Source organism: Macrobrachium nipponense, chromosome 47 (assembly GCF_015104395.2).
Source record: "Macrobrachium nipponense isolate FS-2020 chromosome 47, ASM1510439v2, whole genome shotgun sequence".
Taxonomy (NCBI): Eukaryota; Metazoa; Arthropoda; class Malacostraca; order Decapoda; family Palaemonidae; genus Macrobrachium; species Macrobrachium nipponense.
The window spans coordinates 34,934,401-34,950,627 of NC_087222.1; the positions used below are offsets into that span (position 1 = coordinate 34,934,401).

The window sequence follows — 16,227 nt, forward strand, 5'->3', positions numbered from 1 at the left end:
ACGTGTGTGTAAGCGAGTGGTGAGTAACTATATGGATTTTTTTAAAATAAAAAGATAAAATTTCATCGCAAAACATCCTTTTAGATATGAATAATATGGAATAAAAATGAAAAAGTACGTATAAATAATGTCTGAAGTGTAATTATAAGTAGTTATGTGATACCACGAACCTTTAAATGTGGATAAAATACGCATTTGCATTTACAAAAAAATATTTTCCGTGATAAATCACACTTCAAGTTTCTCAATAATTGTGATTCATCTTATAAATTCGTTGTAGTTCGGCTAATATACTAAAAACAAACGAAAAAACAAAGAAACAAACAATAGTTTTGATATTAATTCCGTTAATTACGTGTTTTCAATATTATAAAAAAATAAGTTGATAAACAAAGCGTTGCTATACTAGGAATTCCTCGAAATCAATTAACTGCGCAGTAAAAAATTTCCGTTATAGTTTTCGTAAATTTAAAATTTCTCCATAAAATAAAATTACTCATACATCTATTTAAGTAATACTTCATAAAAGTGTAAGTAATTAACAGAATAACCAAAGTAAAAAACAAAGATATTTGGGAATAAACAAAATGTTCTAGAATACAATTCGGTAACTTCCTTGTAGACGCGACTAGAGAGTGACGGAATAGCGCTATTGAATAAATGTCGAATGTTAACCATAATAGATAATTCTTAAATATTCTGGGAAATATTATGAAAATAAATATTCATTAATATTGAATTAATTATATCCATAATAGAATACTCATTAATCTATAGCATACAGGTTGAGTGGACTCTATGTAGCGGATAGACGTCCGGTCAGGTAGGGACGGAATAAAGGTGATATTTTTCGTAATAAACGGCAATTTTAATGACGTAATATATAACAAAAACTTTATAAGTTAAGTTTTTAAAAGTAATTAAATAGAAAATAACGGAAGATCGAAGGATATTCTCTTAAGTAGCCCAAAATAAACCATAACGCAGGCCACCAGTAAAAAAAACTTCTTAAGTATTTCATAAGTAATTAAGTAACAAGCGACGTAAAATAAAGAATAAACATTTAAGTAACATCAAAATAAAGTAAGACAATAATCAAATACGGCCCCCACGGGGCCACAATCCCAGGAAAAAGAGAGGAAGATCATCATTGGCGTCCAAGTGGGGACGCCGCAAAAACCACTTCTTAAGTAACATTTACAAATAATTAAGTAAAAAGTAACGTAAGATAAACAATAACCATTAAAGTAACACCAAAATATAGCAGGAAATTCATCAAATACAGCCTCCACGGGGCCACAATCCCAGGAAAAAGAGAGGAAGATCATCATTGGCGTCCAAGTGGGGACGCCGCAAAAACCACTTCTTAAGTAACATTTACAAATAATTAAGTAAAAAGTAACGTAAGATAAACAATAACCATTAAAGTAACACCAAAATATAGCAGGAAATTCATCAAATACAGCCTCCACGGGGCCACAATCCCAGGAAAAAGAGAGGAAGATCATCAGCAAAGGCGTCCAAGTAGGGACGCCATAGCGCTTCTTACGTCACTCATGCGCGTCAAGATCAGCTGTTTAGCAAAACATTGCGTCCAACTCACTCTCACGCTCTCTCTCTCTCTCCTACCTCTCTCACTCTCTCTCCGTGTGACCTCGCCTGACCTCCCCGTGACCTCGTTGTGACCCATGAATCATGGGGGGTAGCTCCTCTAGGCTGAAGAGATGGATGGGCGCCGAGGAGGAGGAGTCCGACGGCTGCCAGAAGGTCGTCAAGAAGCTGGCTACGCCTTTCGTTTATACGAGGAGGGGGTAAGGGGGGTTTTGCCCCCTCCCTGCCTGTCCCCCTTTAAGGGGGGCAGGAAGGAGGGTGGGCATTTCATTTCACAATATTTAATACCCAAATTTTTTTTAGGCATGTTAATTTAAGTGCAACTGTCTATTAATATTTTAGGGTAATGGGGTTTTTGCCCCCTACCCCTTCTTGTCCTCCTTATTAACTGGGCAGGAGGGTGGGCATTTCGTTGCGTAATATCTAATACCCAGATTTTTCTGGGCACGAGGATGTTAATGACCATATTTTAAATACATTATTAGCTAGCTATTATCTCATTCGGGAAAAGGGTGTTCAACCCCCCTTCCTGCCCCCTGAAAGGGGGGGAAGGATGGTGGGCATTTAATTGCTTAAGATTTAATTTAATAGATTCGTTTTGTCATGGCAGTATTAGAGTAATGGGAGGGAAAGGGATATTTGAACATGTAAGATTCAATACCCAGATTTTTTGGGGCACAACGATGTTACTTACTTTATTTTAAATACAATTTCGATAGCCTATATGGGAAAGCGGGTATTTGCCCCGCTTTACTATCCCCTTAAGGGAGGAAGGGGAAATGGGCATATAATCGCTTAATATTTAATACCCAGATTTGTTTGGGCATGAGGGTATTGATCGCGTTAATTTAAATGCAATTGTCTGTTAATATTTTAGGGTAAGGAAGTATTTGCACCCATCCCCTCAAGGGGGAGAGAAAAATGAGTGGGCATTAAATTGCATAGTATTCTGCGTTTCGATATTTTGCCTGTCCAGGTATCATTTATGGCATTTGGAATATTAATTTTTTCTTGATTCTTTAGATTAGGATCTTGGCCAACCAGGGGCCGCCATTCAGTGCCATAATAGTTGCAAGCCACATGTCTTTTAGCAATTGGGGTATTATTAAGAATATTTTAAATATAAAATAAAGCACATTTGTTCTTTATAATTTGATTTTCATTATTATAATTCATCTAGCAGGCTACCTAGGCTAGGTTAGTTTAAGGTTCCTTAGGTTAAGACGATTGTGGCCCATTCCTGGCCGTTAGAATAGCCAAAGCTAATGCGTTACCTTATATTTACTATATGTAGCACCATTTTTTGGTGTTTTTTCATCTATGAGATGGGAAAAGCTTTGGGATTTCTTGAAATATCAGTTTGGCGAACAGCATGCGACATTTGATATTTCTTGGTGAATGCTCAGTAAACTTATGTTTGGTTTTTAGAAGCTGTCGTGTTTATCACATAGATGTTTGGTTTTTAGAAACAACTGTCTTCATCCTGAAGTTATGATCTCTTGTATCTGTCAATAGGCTCCTTCTTTCATTTTTACTCTTAAGCACATGTTTATTGCGTCCTGCAAGTTTTGCGTATATTCAGAGATTTCCCATTTCTCCAGTTAGCCTTTGGTTATAACAGTGGAAAATATATATTATTTGAAAAGTATAAACATAATTTTATACATTAATTCATACATTTGTTTCTCATTCATTAACACAGATAATATATTTACACATTGCTCAGCGTTTAGTGTCCACTGCATGTCAATATCATTTTTGTTAGGTCCATTGTAAAAAAGTAACATCAAGACATTTATAATATGTCTGCAGCAGACTTTCCCATGAGTACAGTGTTGGAACACTCAAAAAAATGATGGGGATTGTGATTTTTAATCAGTTCGTTACTCATTCCCAGAGAACCACGTTAAATAGTAATTCCGAATTTTCAAGAAGTTTTGCGAAGCAGATAGTGTCTGATGTTTGGATCAAACGTCCTTCGTGAGGTTAGGTTTTAGATCTTAGCGTTCTGGTGTGATCAGCATTGGGAGCCCATGAAGTTCAGGATTGTAAGATGCTGGGTTAACAAGTTGGTTAAGTCAGTGTTGGAGACTTATCTTGGAACAAAATAATAAATGACCAAGATTTAGGCCACAGGAAATTTGTTTCTTGTTGATAATGAGTGAAATCAAGTGGGTTATGATAACATCTTGAAAGGGGAGTGTCAGTCACTTTTTCGAGGTATTTTATTGTTCCCTGTCACTATTTTGAGGTGATTCGATATTCCCTGTCTCTATTTTGAGGTGATTCGATGTTGCCTGTCTCTATTTTGAGGTGATTCAATGTTCCCTGTCTCTATTTTGAGGTGATTGAATGTTCCCTGTCTCTATTTTGAGGTGATTCAATGTTCCGTCTCTATTTTGAGGTGATTCAATGTTCCCTGTCTCTATTTTGAGGTGATTCGATGTTCCCTGTCTCTATTTTGAGGTGATTCAATGTTCCCTGTCTCTATTTTGAGGTGATTCAATGTTCCCTGTCTCTATTTTGAGGTGATTCAATGTTCCCTGTCTCTATTTTGGTGATTTCAATGTTTCCGTCTCTATTTTTGAGGTGATTCATGTTCCCTGTCCTCTATTTTGAAGTGATTCGATGTTCCCTGTCTCTATTTTGAGGTGATTCGATGTTCCCTGTCTCTAATTTGAGGTGATTTGATGTTCCCTATCACTATTTTGAGGTGATTTGATGTTCCCTGTCATTATTTTGGGGTGCCATTATGTCCTCACCTTGAATAGGATGACTGGGTTCCCCCAAAAAACAAATAATATTATTATTATTCTTATTATTATTATTTTTTTTTCCTTTAATTTTTATTTTTTATTTTTGCTCTATCACAGTCCTCCAATTCGACTGGGTGGTATTTATAGTGTGGGGGGTTCCAGGTTGCAACCTGCCTCCGTAGGAGTCCATCACTTTTCTTACTATGTGCGCCGTTTCTAGGATCACACTCTTCTGCATGAGTCCTGGAGCTACTTCAGCCTCAAATATTCTAGATCCCTTTTCAGGGATCTTGGGATCGTGCCTAGTGCTCCTATGATTATGGGTACAATTTCCACTGGCATATCCCATATCCTTCTTATTTCTATTTTCAGGTCTTGATACTTGAACATTTTTTCCCTCTTTCTCATTATTACTTATTATTATTATTATTATTATTATTATATTATTATTATTATTATATTATTATTTATTTTATTTTTATTATTATTATTATTACTATTTTTTTTTTTTTTTGCTCTATCACAGTCCTCCATTCGACTGGGTGGGTATTTATAGTGTGGGGTTCCGGGTTGCATCCTGCCTCCTTAGGAGTCCATCACTTTTCTTACTATGTGGCGCCGTTTCTAGGATCACACTCTTCTGCATGAGTCCTGGAGCTGGCACTTCAGCCTCTAGTTTTTCTAGATCCCTTTTCAGGGATCTTGGGATCGTGCCTAGTGTTCCTATGATTATGGGTACATTTCCACTGGCATACTCCCATAGCCTTCTTATTTCTATTTTCAGGTCTTGATACTTGAACATTTTTTCCCTCTTTCTCATTACTTATTACTATTATTATTTTATTATTATTATTATTATTATTTTATTTTATTTTTATTATTATTATTACTTATATTTTTTTTTTTTGCTCTATCACAGTCCTCCAATTCGACTGGTGGTATTTATAGTGTGGGGTTCCGGTTGCATCCTGCCTCCTTAGGAGTCCATCACTTTTCTTACTATGTGTGCCGTTTCTAGGATCACACTTCTGCATGAGTCCCTGGAGCTACTTCAGCCTCTAGTTTTTTTCTAGATTCCTTTTCAGGGATCTTAGGATCGTGCCTAGTGCTCCTATGATTATGGGTACGATTTTCCACTGGCATATCCCATATCCTTCTTTTTCTATTTTCAGATCTTGATACTTATCCATTTTTTCCCTCTCTTTCTCTTCAACTCTGGTGTCCCATGGTATTGCGACATCAATGAGTGATACTTTCTTCTTGACTTTGTCAATCAACGTCACGTCTGGTCTGTTTGCACGTATCACCCTATCCGTCCTGATACCGTAGTCCCAGAGGATCTGTACGTGATCGTTTTCTATCACTCCCTCAGGTTGGTGCTCATACCACTTATTACTGCAAGGTAGCTGTTGTTTCTTGCACAGGCTCCAGTGGAGGGCTTTTGCCACTGAATCATGCCTCTTTTTGTACTGGTTCTGTGCAAGTGCCGGGCATTCGCTTGCTATGTGGTTTATGGTTTCGTTTTTCGTATTGCACTTCCTACATATGGGAGAGATGTTATTTGCGTCTATCGTTCTGTGAACATATCTGGTTCTTAGGGCCTGATCTTGTGCCGCTGTTATCATTCCTTCAGTTTCCTTCTTTAGCTCTCCCCTCTGTAGCCATTGCCATGTGTCATCGCTGGCTAGTTCTTTAGTCTGTCTCATGTATTGTCCGTGCATTGGTTTGTTATGCCAGTCCTCTGTGCTGTCTGTCATTCTCCTGTCTCTGTATATTTCTGGGTCTTCGTCTACTTTTATTAGTCCTTCTTCCCATGCACTCTTTAGCCACTCGTCTTCACTGGTTTTCAGATATTGCCCCAGTGCTCTGTTCTCGATGTTGACGCAGTCCTCTATACTTAGTAGTCCTCTCCCTCCTTCCTTTCGTGCTATGTATAGTCTGTCCGTATTTGCTCTTGGGTGTAGTGCTTTGTGTATTGTCATATGTTTCCTGTTTTTCTGATCTATGCTGCGGAGTTCTGCCTTTGTCCATTCCACTATTCCTGCGCTGTATCTGATTACTGGCACTGCCCATGTGTTTATGGCTTTTATCATATTTCCGGCGTTGAGTTTTGACTTGAGTATCGCCTTGAGTCTCTGCATATATTCTTTCCTGATCGTGTCCTTCATCTCTTGGTGTTTTATATCCCCTTCTTCCATTATTCCCAGGTATTTGTATCCTGTCCTCATCTATGTGTTTGATGTTGCCCCATCTGGTTGCCTTTTCCCTTCAGTTCTCGTTACTTTGCCTTTTTGTATGTTGACTAAGGCGCATTTTTCTATTCCAAACTCCATCCTGATGTCCCCAGATACAATCCTTACAGTCTGGATTAGGGTATCTATTTCCTTGATGCTCTTACCATACAGCTTGATGTCGTCCATGAACATCAGATGGTTGATTCTGTTACCTCTTTTCTTGAGTTGGTACCCAGCATCCATCTTCTGTAGTACTTTTGTCATGGGAATCATGGCTACTACGAAGAGTAGTGGGGACAGTGAGTCGCCCTGGAAGATCCCTCTCCTGATATTAACTTCTGCTAGTCTTATTCCAGAGCTTGTAAGTATTGTATTCCAGTTGCGCATTGTATTTTTGAGGAAGCTGATGGTGTTTTCAAACATCTAACTCACCTGGTAGTTATATATATAGCTTACGTCCCTGACGTCACGGCAGAATTTTCAAAACTCGCGGCAATCGCCGATTGGGTAGTCAGGTGCACCACCTGTGCGCCCTCTTACCAGGTACGTAGCATCCATACCAACTATTACCTCAGATCTTCCCTGCCGCCGCTACGGTGACATCGTTGGAACTTCGCTCGTTATAGCCCGTGTCTTTTGCAGTTTTATTTGGTGAAGTACACTTTGGCTTTGGCTTTCGCTTGATTGGATTTTGATTTCGTTTCGATATTGTTGGTTTGACCTTTGCTTGTTTTTGATCTCTCTTTTTGATTTCTCATCATGTCTGATTCTGCTTCAAGTTTGAGAATGTGTGTGAAAGGTTGCAAGACTAGACTTGCTAAATCCTCTTTAGATCCTCATTCTATTTGTAGTAAATGCAGAGGAAAAGTTTGTGAGATAGGTGATAGATGTGATGAATGTGTGGGCTTGCCTGACTGAATGGATTGAATATTACCGCTATGTGCGTAAATTAGAGAAGGATAGGATAAGGAGAGCGAAGAAGACCTTGTCTCGCTCCTCCATAGACAGTCAAGGAATAGATAGTTCTCTATCCCTCGATAATCCTATTGATCCTCCTCCTGTTGTATCATTACCAAATCCAGTTTCAGAAACAGGTAAAAGTCCATCATTACAGGACATGATGAACGGCCATTCAAGCCCCGTGTTGGTCAACGGTAGAATCCCTGGCACAAGACAGGGATAAATTATGGTCTAATATGAGAGATATTAAAGTGAATAGTGAAATTAGTGCAAGTGCAGTGGAGGGTGCGGCCGCTCGGACTTGTCGTGCTCCTAGTCCTAGACCTCTTCCAAGCTCACCAACCCCCTGTGAGAAGGAAAGTCGACCGACGAAGGGAGGCGAGAGGTTTTAGCTCCCGAGCGGTCGTACCCCTCGAGCGTACCTGTAGACGATCCCCAGGACGCTCACCCTCGCTATAGGAAAGGCGAGGTTAAAGTGTTTTCTTCGTCTTCTGACGACGCAGTACCCAGACGGGGCTGGCGTCAGACTTCTAAATCCAGACCCATTAAAAGGAAATCCCAGGACGCCGAGCGTCTTGATACTGGACGCCAGGACGATATACGTCAAGAGCGTCCAGGATGTAGTCATTGGAGCAGCCCCGAGCGCTTCCCTTCAGGTTCCGATATTTGCTCTCCTACCAAATTAAGACGTAAGACGTCGCACAGGCGACCATCGTCTTTGGTAGGAGGCAAGGAAATATTGGAAAGGGGGGAAACCTTCGGTGCAAACTGCAACTCCGGATCGTTTCTCTTTCGATTCCGATGCTTGCTCTCCTGCCAAATCAAGACGCATGATGTCGCACAAGCGGCCGTCGTCTTTGGCAGGAAGTAAGGAAGGATCGGACGAAGGGAGACTTTCGGTGCGTGCTACAACTCCTGTTCGCTTCCATTTCGTCTCCGATGTTTGCTCTCCTACCAATATAAGACGTAAGATACCGCACAGGCGGCGTCGTCTTTGGTAGGAGTAAAGGAAGCATCGGACGATTGGATGCCTTCAGTGCATGCTCCTGCTCCTCCTTCGGATTGGCGTTCTTCAGGCATTTCATCTCAAGACGAACAGAATGAAGAGAGAGAGATTGACTTTGCAACTTCTCTAGTCTGTTCCAGCAGCAAGAAGCTCCACAGTTTTCCGTACTGCAAGATTTTAAGCAGAAACTCTCCTCTCTTATGCAGTCATATCAACCTGCTACTCTTACTGTTAAACGCCAGGACGAAAAACGTTTTAAAGCACGACGACAGGACGAAAAACGTCTTGAAACAAGACGCCAGGATGAAAAACATCTTGAAGCAAGAACAGCAGGACGATAAGCGTCTTGAAGCAAGACGCCAGGACGAAAGAAGTCTTGAAGGAAGACACCAGGACGAAAAACGTCTTGAAGCAAGACGCCAGGACGAAAACGTCTTGAAGCAAGACGCAGGACGAAAAACGTCTTGAAGCAAGACGCCAGGACGAAAAACGTCTTGAAGCAAGACGCCAGGACGAAAATCGTCATGAGACAGGATGCCGAGACTCCAGGCATCAAGAAACTGGACAGCAGGATGCACAAACGCAACATGACATCGCTACTCAGTTGTGTCTCAATCAGAAGAAAGGAATGAAGACATCCCCCATTCTCCTTTTGATCAGATGCAAGTCGTTTCCGAGGAAGAATATCAAACAGATCTACAACCTTCAGCAGATCTTAAAAGGCTTATGAAAGTTTTGCGGAACTTTTTCCAGAAAGTTTTGTGCCAGCTGCCCCTCGTTCTCCACCTTCAGAGTTCACTTTAGAAGGCTTCTAAAGAATCCGACTTTACGAAGATGGTATTATCGCGCTCTTCGAAAAGAGCCTTGAAATTAATGAAGGAATGGATGGACTCTAAGAAAGACCAGGGAAAAACAGCTTTCTCATTTCCTCCGGCCAGATTAGCTTCCAGATCCAGCATCTGGTACGACACTGGAGAAGTCCTAGGTTTGGGAAGTTCCAGCTTCTTCCCATGGGGACTTCTCTAGTCTTGTGGACTCTTCTCGTCGGACGGCCATGGGGAAGACGAAAGTGTTTTGGTCTTCTCTGAAATGGACCACCTCCTCAAAGGGATTTTTTAGAGCCTTCGAAGTCTTTAACTTCCTAGACTGGACTCTGGGTTCGTTGGGAAAGAAAATTGAAAACTTGAAGTCTACCAAAACGGAAGAACTCGTTCACCTTATGTCATGCATTGACAAAGCGCTTCGAGACGGGTCGAACGAGCTAGCAGCCCTTTTCTCAGCTGGAATCTTGAAGAAAAGGGCCCAATTTTGTTCTTTTCTTTCGAGTGGAGTAACGCTCACTCAGAGAGCGGAAACTGCTTTTCGCTCCCCTTTCGACTCATCTTTTTCCGCATAGTTTGGTAAAAGAAGTATCCTCAGCTCTGACTCAAAAAAGCGACACAAGATCTGATGACTAAAGCAGCAAGGAGAGTTGTTCCGTCAAGTTTTGCAGGACAGAAACTTAAAGAAACCACTCCTCTACCACGTAGTTCTCGGCCCTTTCGAGGTAGATCCCTCAGGAGAGGGAATGCAAGACCTATTACAAAAAACTCCAAGAAAGGAGGCTTCAGAGGAGGAAGTAATAAAGTCTGACAAAGTTCTTCTTCAGACAGTGGTAGGAGCCAGACTCAAAAATTTCTGGGCAACATGGGAGAAAAAGGGAGCAGATCCTTGGTCTATCAGCTTCTCAAAGAAGGATCAAGATCCCTTTCTGGAAAAAACCCCCCTTAGCAGAAGACCGATCGATCTGTCAGCCAAGTACAGAGAGGAGTCCAAGACTCTAGCGATACAACAAGAGGTTTCTATGCTAATTCAGAAGGAAGCAATAGAAAGAGTTCAGAACCTGGAGTCCTCCGGGGTTTTACAATCGATTATTCCTGGTCCCCAAGAACGGCGGGCGGATGGAGACCGATTTTGGGACGTGAGTTCCCTGAATTTTTTCGTGAAGAAAACAAAATTCACTATGGAGACAACGAAATCAGTTCTTGCTGCAGTCAGACGAGACGACTGGATGGTTTCGTTGGATCTCCAGGATGCTTATTTATTTTCACGTCCCGATCCACCCCAAACTCCAGAAAGTACCTAAGATTTGTTTACAAGACAGAAACATTTCAATTCCGAGCTCTTGTTTCGGGCTAAATACCGCACCTCAAATTTTCACAAAACTTATGAGCAACGTAGCAGCAATGCTACACAAGAAACGCATCAGAGCCTCATTGTATCTGGACGATTGGCTCCTCAGAGCCCATTCCTACGCCAACTGTCTGGAGAATCTTCAGAAAACAATTCGATTATCAGAAGACCTAGGCCTTCTGATAAACCACCAGAAATCCCAACTGATCCCATCCCAGGAAATCTTGTACTTGGGGATGAGGATTCAGAGTCAGGTTTTTCGGGCTTTCCGTCCACATTGAGAACGGAACAAGCTTTAGAGAAAATAAGAACTTCCTAAAGAAACAGAAGTGCTCTGCGAGGGAATGGATGAGTCTGCTGGGGACCTTTTCCTCGCTAGAACAGTTTGTCTCCTTGGGAAGACTGAACCTACGCCCTCTGCAGTTTCATCTAAATCAGCATTGGGACAAGAAGAAGACACTAGAGTCAATGTGTATTCCTGTTTTCGAACGACATGAAACACTATCTACAGTGGTGGAACGATCCCGTCAAGCTCCAGGAAGGCCTCTCCCTAGAGCAGAGGAACCCAGACCTAGTGTTGTTTTCCGACGCCTCGGACTCGGGCTGGGGAGCAACACTGGGGAAGTTAGAAGTCTCGGGCTTCTGGAACAAGGAGCAAGTAAAGTTCCACATCAATCTGAAAGAATTGACTGCAGTTTTCCTAGCTCTCAAGGAATTAGAGAGCGTAGTCCGGAACAAAGTGGTACAGGTCAACTCCGACAACACAACGGCGTTGGCCTACATCAGCAAACAAGGCGGACTCACTCAGTCTCTCTATACAGAGCAGCAAGAGAACTGCTCCTCTGGACAAAAGGAAAAAACGTGATTCTGGTAACACGCTTCATTCAGGGAGAAAGAATGTGAGAGCACAACTCCTGAGCAGAAAACATCAAGTCTTGACAACAGATGGACTCTCCATAACAGGAAGTTTGCAAGAGTCTATGGCGAATCTGGGGTGCTGGGGGCGCCCTTAGCATAGATCTCTTTGCAACAGCGCAGACAAGACGGATGGAGACTTACTGTTCTCCAGTCCCAGACCCCGAAGCAATCCACATAGATGCGTTCCTTCTGAATTGGACACATCTAGACGTGTACGCCTTTCCCCCATTCAAAGTGGTACACAGAGTGTTACAAAAGTTTGTGGCTCACGAAGGAACCAGGATGACTCTAGTGGCACCCTTCTGGCCGACAAGAGAAATGGTTCACAGAGGTACTGGAATGGATGGTGGACACCCCAAGAAGCCTTCCGTTAAGAGTAGATCTACTCAAACAGCCCCACTTGGAAAGGTATCACCAAAACCTCCAAGCTCTTCAGCTAACTGCCTTCAGACTATCGAAAAACTCACAAGAGCTAGAGGATTTTCGAGGGAGGCAGCGAAGTGCAATTGCAAGAGCAAGGAGGTCTTCAACCATTAAGGTATACCAATCGAAGTGGGAGACTTTTAGAGGATGGTGCAGGAACAACTCTATTTCCTCTTCCAGTACCTCTGTGACTCAGATAGCAGATTTTCTGCTATACCTCAAGAAGAGACGTACTTTCTGCTTCTACTATCAAGGGTTTATAGGAGCATGCTAGCAGCTGTCTTCAGGCATAGAAAACCTTAATCTATCTGATAATAAGGATCTACAAGATCTTCTTAGATCCTTCGAGACAACTAAGGAAAGAATACAATCCTCAACATCTTGGAATTTGGATGTAGTCCTCAAGTTTCTCATGAGTGACAGGTTCGAACCCTTACAGGAAACATCCCTTAAGGACCTCACCATGAAAACTCTCTTCCTGATTAGCCTAGCAACAGCAAAGAGGGTCAGCGAAATCCATGCCTTCAGCAAAACTGTAGGTTTCAGACAGGGCAAAGCCATCTGCTCGCTACAGTTGGGATTCCTAGCCAAAAACGAACGCCCCTCTCAACCCTGGCCCAAGTCATTCGAAATTCCGAACCTCTCGGATCTCACGGGTGAGGAAGTAGAGAGAGTTCTTTGTCCGGTAAGGTCTCTGAGGCATTACTTGGAGAGAACGAGACAAATACGTGGCACTTCAGAAGGGCTTTGGTGTTCGGTCAAGAAACCCTCTCTGCAAATGTCGAAGAATGCGCTATCCTTTTTTATAAGGCAATTAATTAGGGAAGCGCATTCAGCATGTACTGAAGCAGATATGAAGCTACTTAAAGTTAAGACTCACGAGGTTAGAGCTGTAGCAACTCGGTAGCATTTAAACAAAATAGATCTCTTCAGAATATCCTGGACGCAACATTTCTGGAGGAGCAAGTCAGTTTTTGCGTCGCACTATCTTACGCAAGTGCAAACTTTGTATGAAGACTGCTACACACGGGTCCGTTTGTAGCAGCTCTTTCAGTAGTGGGAAAAGGGTCTACCCCTTAAAACCCATAATCCAATACTCTTTTTCTTCTCTTGGAACTTTTGAAAAGTTATGGTTGTTTGTGGAGACTGGATGCAGTCTTCCACAATCATTGATCTTTAGTCAGGTGATCAACTTGTTCCTTAGTAGTGCCCGGAACAAGAGTATTGTAGGGAGTCTAGTCACATAGAGGTTTGACCGGTTGACAGTCTCCAAGAGGTCTCAGCCCCCTGGTGGATCGCTGGACCTCATAAGGAAAGCAGACACAATGAGACAGGATATCATTAAAGTCAGCTTCCTTAACAGGTACGAACCCGTAAGTTTTGTTTTTATTAACACTTATGTCAATTCCAACGATGATAGCTGTTTCTGACCCTCCACCAAAGGTGTTAATCAGCTATATATATAACTACCAGGTGAGTTAGATGTTTGAAAATGTTATTTTCATGATAAAATAAACTTTTTGAACATACTCACCTGGTAGTTATAATAATTAAATTCCCACCCTCCTCCCCTCTAGAAACTATGGGCATGGAAGATCTGAGGAATAGTTGGTATGGTGCTACGTACCTGGTAGAGGGCGCACAGGTGGTGCACCTGACTACCCAATCGGCGATTGCCGCGAGTTTTGAAATTCTGCCGTGACGTCAGGGACGTAAGCTATATATATAACTACCAGGTGAGTATGTTCAAAAATTTATTTTATCATGAAAATAACATTTTCCTCTGCCCCATATATTTTCAGGCATTCTATTAGCCATGTGTGTGGTATCATGTCAAAGGCTTTCTTATAGTCTATCCATGCCATGCTTAGGTTGGTTTTCCTTCTCTTACTGTTCTTCATTACCATTTTGTCTATCAGGAGCTGGTCTTTTGTGCCCCTACACTTCCTTCTGCAGCCTTTCTGTTGGTGGGGGATGGTGTTTGTCTCCTCTAGGTAGTTGTATAGCCTTTCACTGATGATACCTGTTAGTAACTTCCACATTATTGGTAGGCAGGTGATAGGCCTGTAGTTACTGGCTATATTTCCCTTACTCTTGTCTTTTTGTACTAAGGATGTTCTTCCTGTGGTCATCCATTTGGGTGCATGGTGATTTGAGATACAATGCTGGAGTTGTTCTGCTATTCGTGGGTGTAGGGCCTTGAAGTTTTTGAGCCAGTTTATTATTATTATTTATTATTATTATTATTATTATTATTATTATTATTATTATTATTATTATTATTATTATTATTATTATTGTTTTTATTATTATGATATATTTGTGAAATCTCTCAGCCAGTTGCATCTAAATTTCACTTGTTTTAGCTCCAAATCTTTTGATAAACATAAAAAGCACTTTAACACAGTCAATAGGTATAGAATTTTTTATATTTTCCATAAGATGTATAAAAGTAACTGCCACTTAAGGAATTTTATATCTATAAGATCTATAAAACTGCCACTTAAGGGATTTTATAGGTGTTCTGTAAACTACTGTACTTCATATACAGAAACAAGCAGCAGCCAATTTACAGATATTGTAGTTTTATATATAAACATTTTTGTGAATCCTGTTATTATTTGAATCATTCTTCCAGGTCTATGTTCTTCGATGAGGATGGCGACGTTGCGCACGAATTCTACGAAGAGGTGCCGCCACTCCGGCGTGGCGTTAAAGCCACTATGAAGAGAATACTGACAAACTTAACTCCGCAGGTCAATTTCCTTTTATTGAAAGTGTTCTTGGATTTAGCTCTTTTTGGAATAGATATCTGCCCCTTTTATGAACTGCAATGCTAACTTCTAAACTTATAAGATGCTTGGCCGTTTCATAAATAATGAAAACCCTAATCCAGTAATGTACAAAGGTCTAGCCTACACTAGGAACATTCAAGTTCTTGCACAGCTAAATGTAACTCCTTGTGATATCTAGCCTAAGCTAAATGTCTGAATAAGTATCCTAGCAAGAAATCCTTGTAATAATTTTGCTGATGAGTAAATGAACAAGAAATCAGTGTAGTAACGTAGAAGATGAGAAAATTATTATGATAAATTAGGGGCTACTTAGATGACTGTTGATAAATGCAGAGGCTTTTGTCTGGTGAGTACATTTTGTTTCAACCAGTTTTTACAATAAAATCACAAGATAAATTTTGTTTTAACCTGTTTTTATAGTGAAATCAAAGAATAAGTTTTGTTTTAACCAGTTTAAACAATGAAATCAGGGAATTAACTTTGTTTTTAACCTGTTTTTACATTGAAATTAAGGAATAAATTTTGTTTTCTAACTAGTTTTTAGTAGGACATGTAAGCAGTATTGTACAGTACAAACTTTTTTCTCCACGTTCATTTTTTTACGCCTTTTTGAGGAGGAAGGTTTGCTCTCTAACCAGTTTTTAGTAGAACAAGTAAGCAATGTTGTCAGCCTTTATTCTCCACATTCATTTCTTCTTGCTTTTCCAGGGAGAGGTGCGGCTGCCATTTCCCTGCCTGAATGTAGACTTTCCAATCGTCCTCTACCAGGACAGCTGAGACACGTTGGGCTGATGTTTCGACTCCCGGAGCAATCCGGCGGAAATCCCTTTGCATAAGAGACATTGATTACGTCTGGAATAATCACTTCCACGTTTCGATGAATGCGTATGCGAACCGTTTCCCCAAAGTCCCATTGTGTTGTGAAAGAGACAGGACTTTTTTGTAGACACAAGGATATTAATTCTTCATAATGAAGCCTGAAAAAGTGACGGACGTGCGTAAAGAGAATCTCCGAGAGACCAATCTCTTTCCCCCCTCCCCCAGGTGTCCACGTTTAGGTGTTGCCCGTACTTTTCCCTCATTCCTCCCCCACCCCCTCCCCCTCCCCCACTCCCCGATGGGAGAGATCCATCGAGAGAAGGGGTGCTTACAGCTAAAGCTTCCAAAAGTCTTTCTCTTTTCAAGATTATGATATAGTCATGTTGTACTCCAGTCGTCAGATACACATCAATATATAACTATACTTCCCCTGAAATATTATTGGCTTATTGCTGTGTCACTGACATGAGCTTGTCCTTTAGAGAATTCCCCGTGCAACCTTAGCTCCATTTGTATAAAGTAGCGGGGAATGG

The 16,227-nt window shown here is 41.2% G+C and overlaps 1 protein-coding gene across 1 annotated transcript; it reads left to right on the plus strand.

Moving 5' to 3' along the window:
* Positions 1-1,527: 1,527 nt before the first annotated feature.
* LOC135204886 (tumor suppressor candidate 2-like) lies at positions 1,528-16,221 on the plus strand. Its single transcript, XM_064235119.1, has 3 exons — positions 1,528-1,811; positions 14,719-14,836; positions 15,584-16,221. The coding sequence occupies exons 1-3, from the start codon at positions 1,696-1,698 to the stop codon at positions 15,650-15,652; spliced, it is 303 nt and encodes a 100-aa protein (XP_064091189.1). The 5' UTR covers positions 1,528-1,695; the 3' UTR covers positions 15,653-16,221.
* Positions 16,222-16,227: the final 6 nt, after the last annotated feature.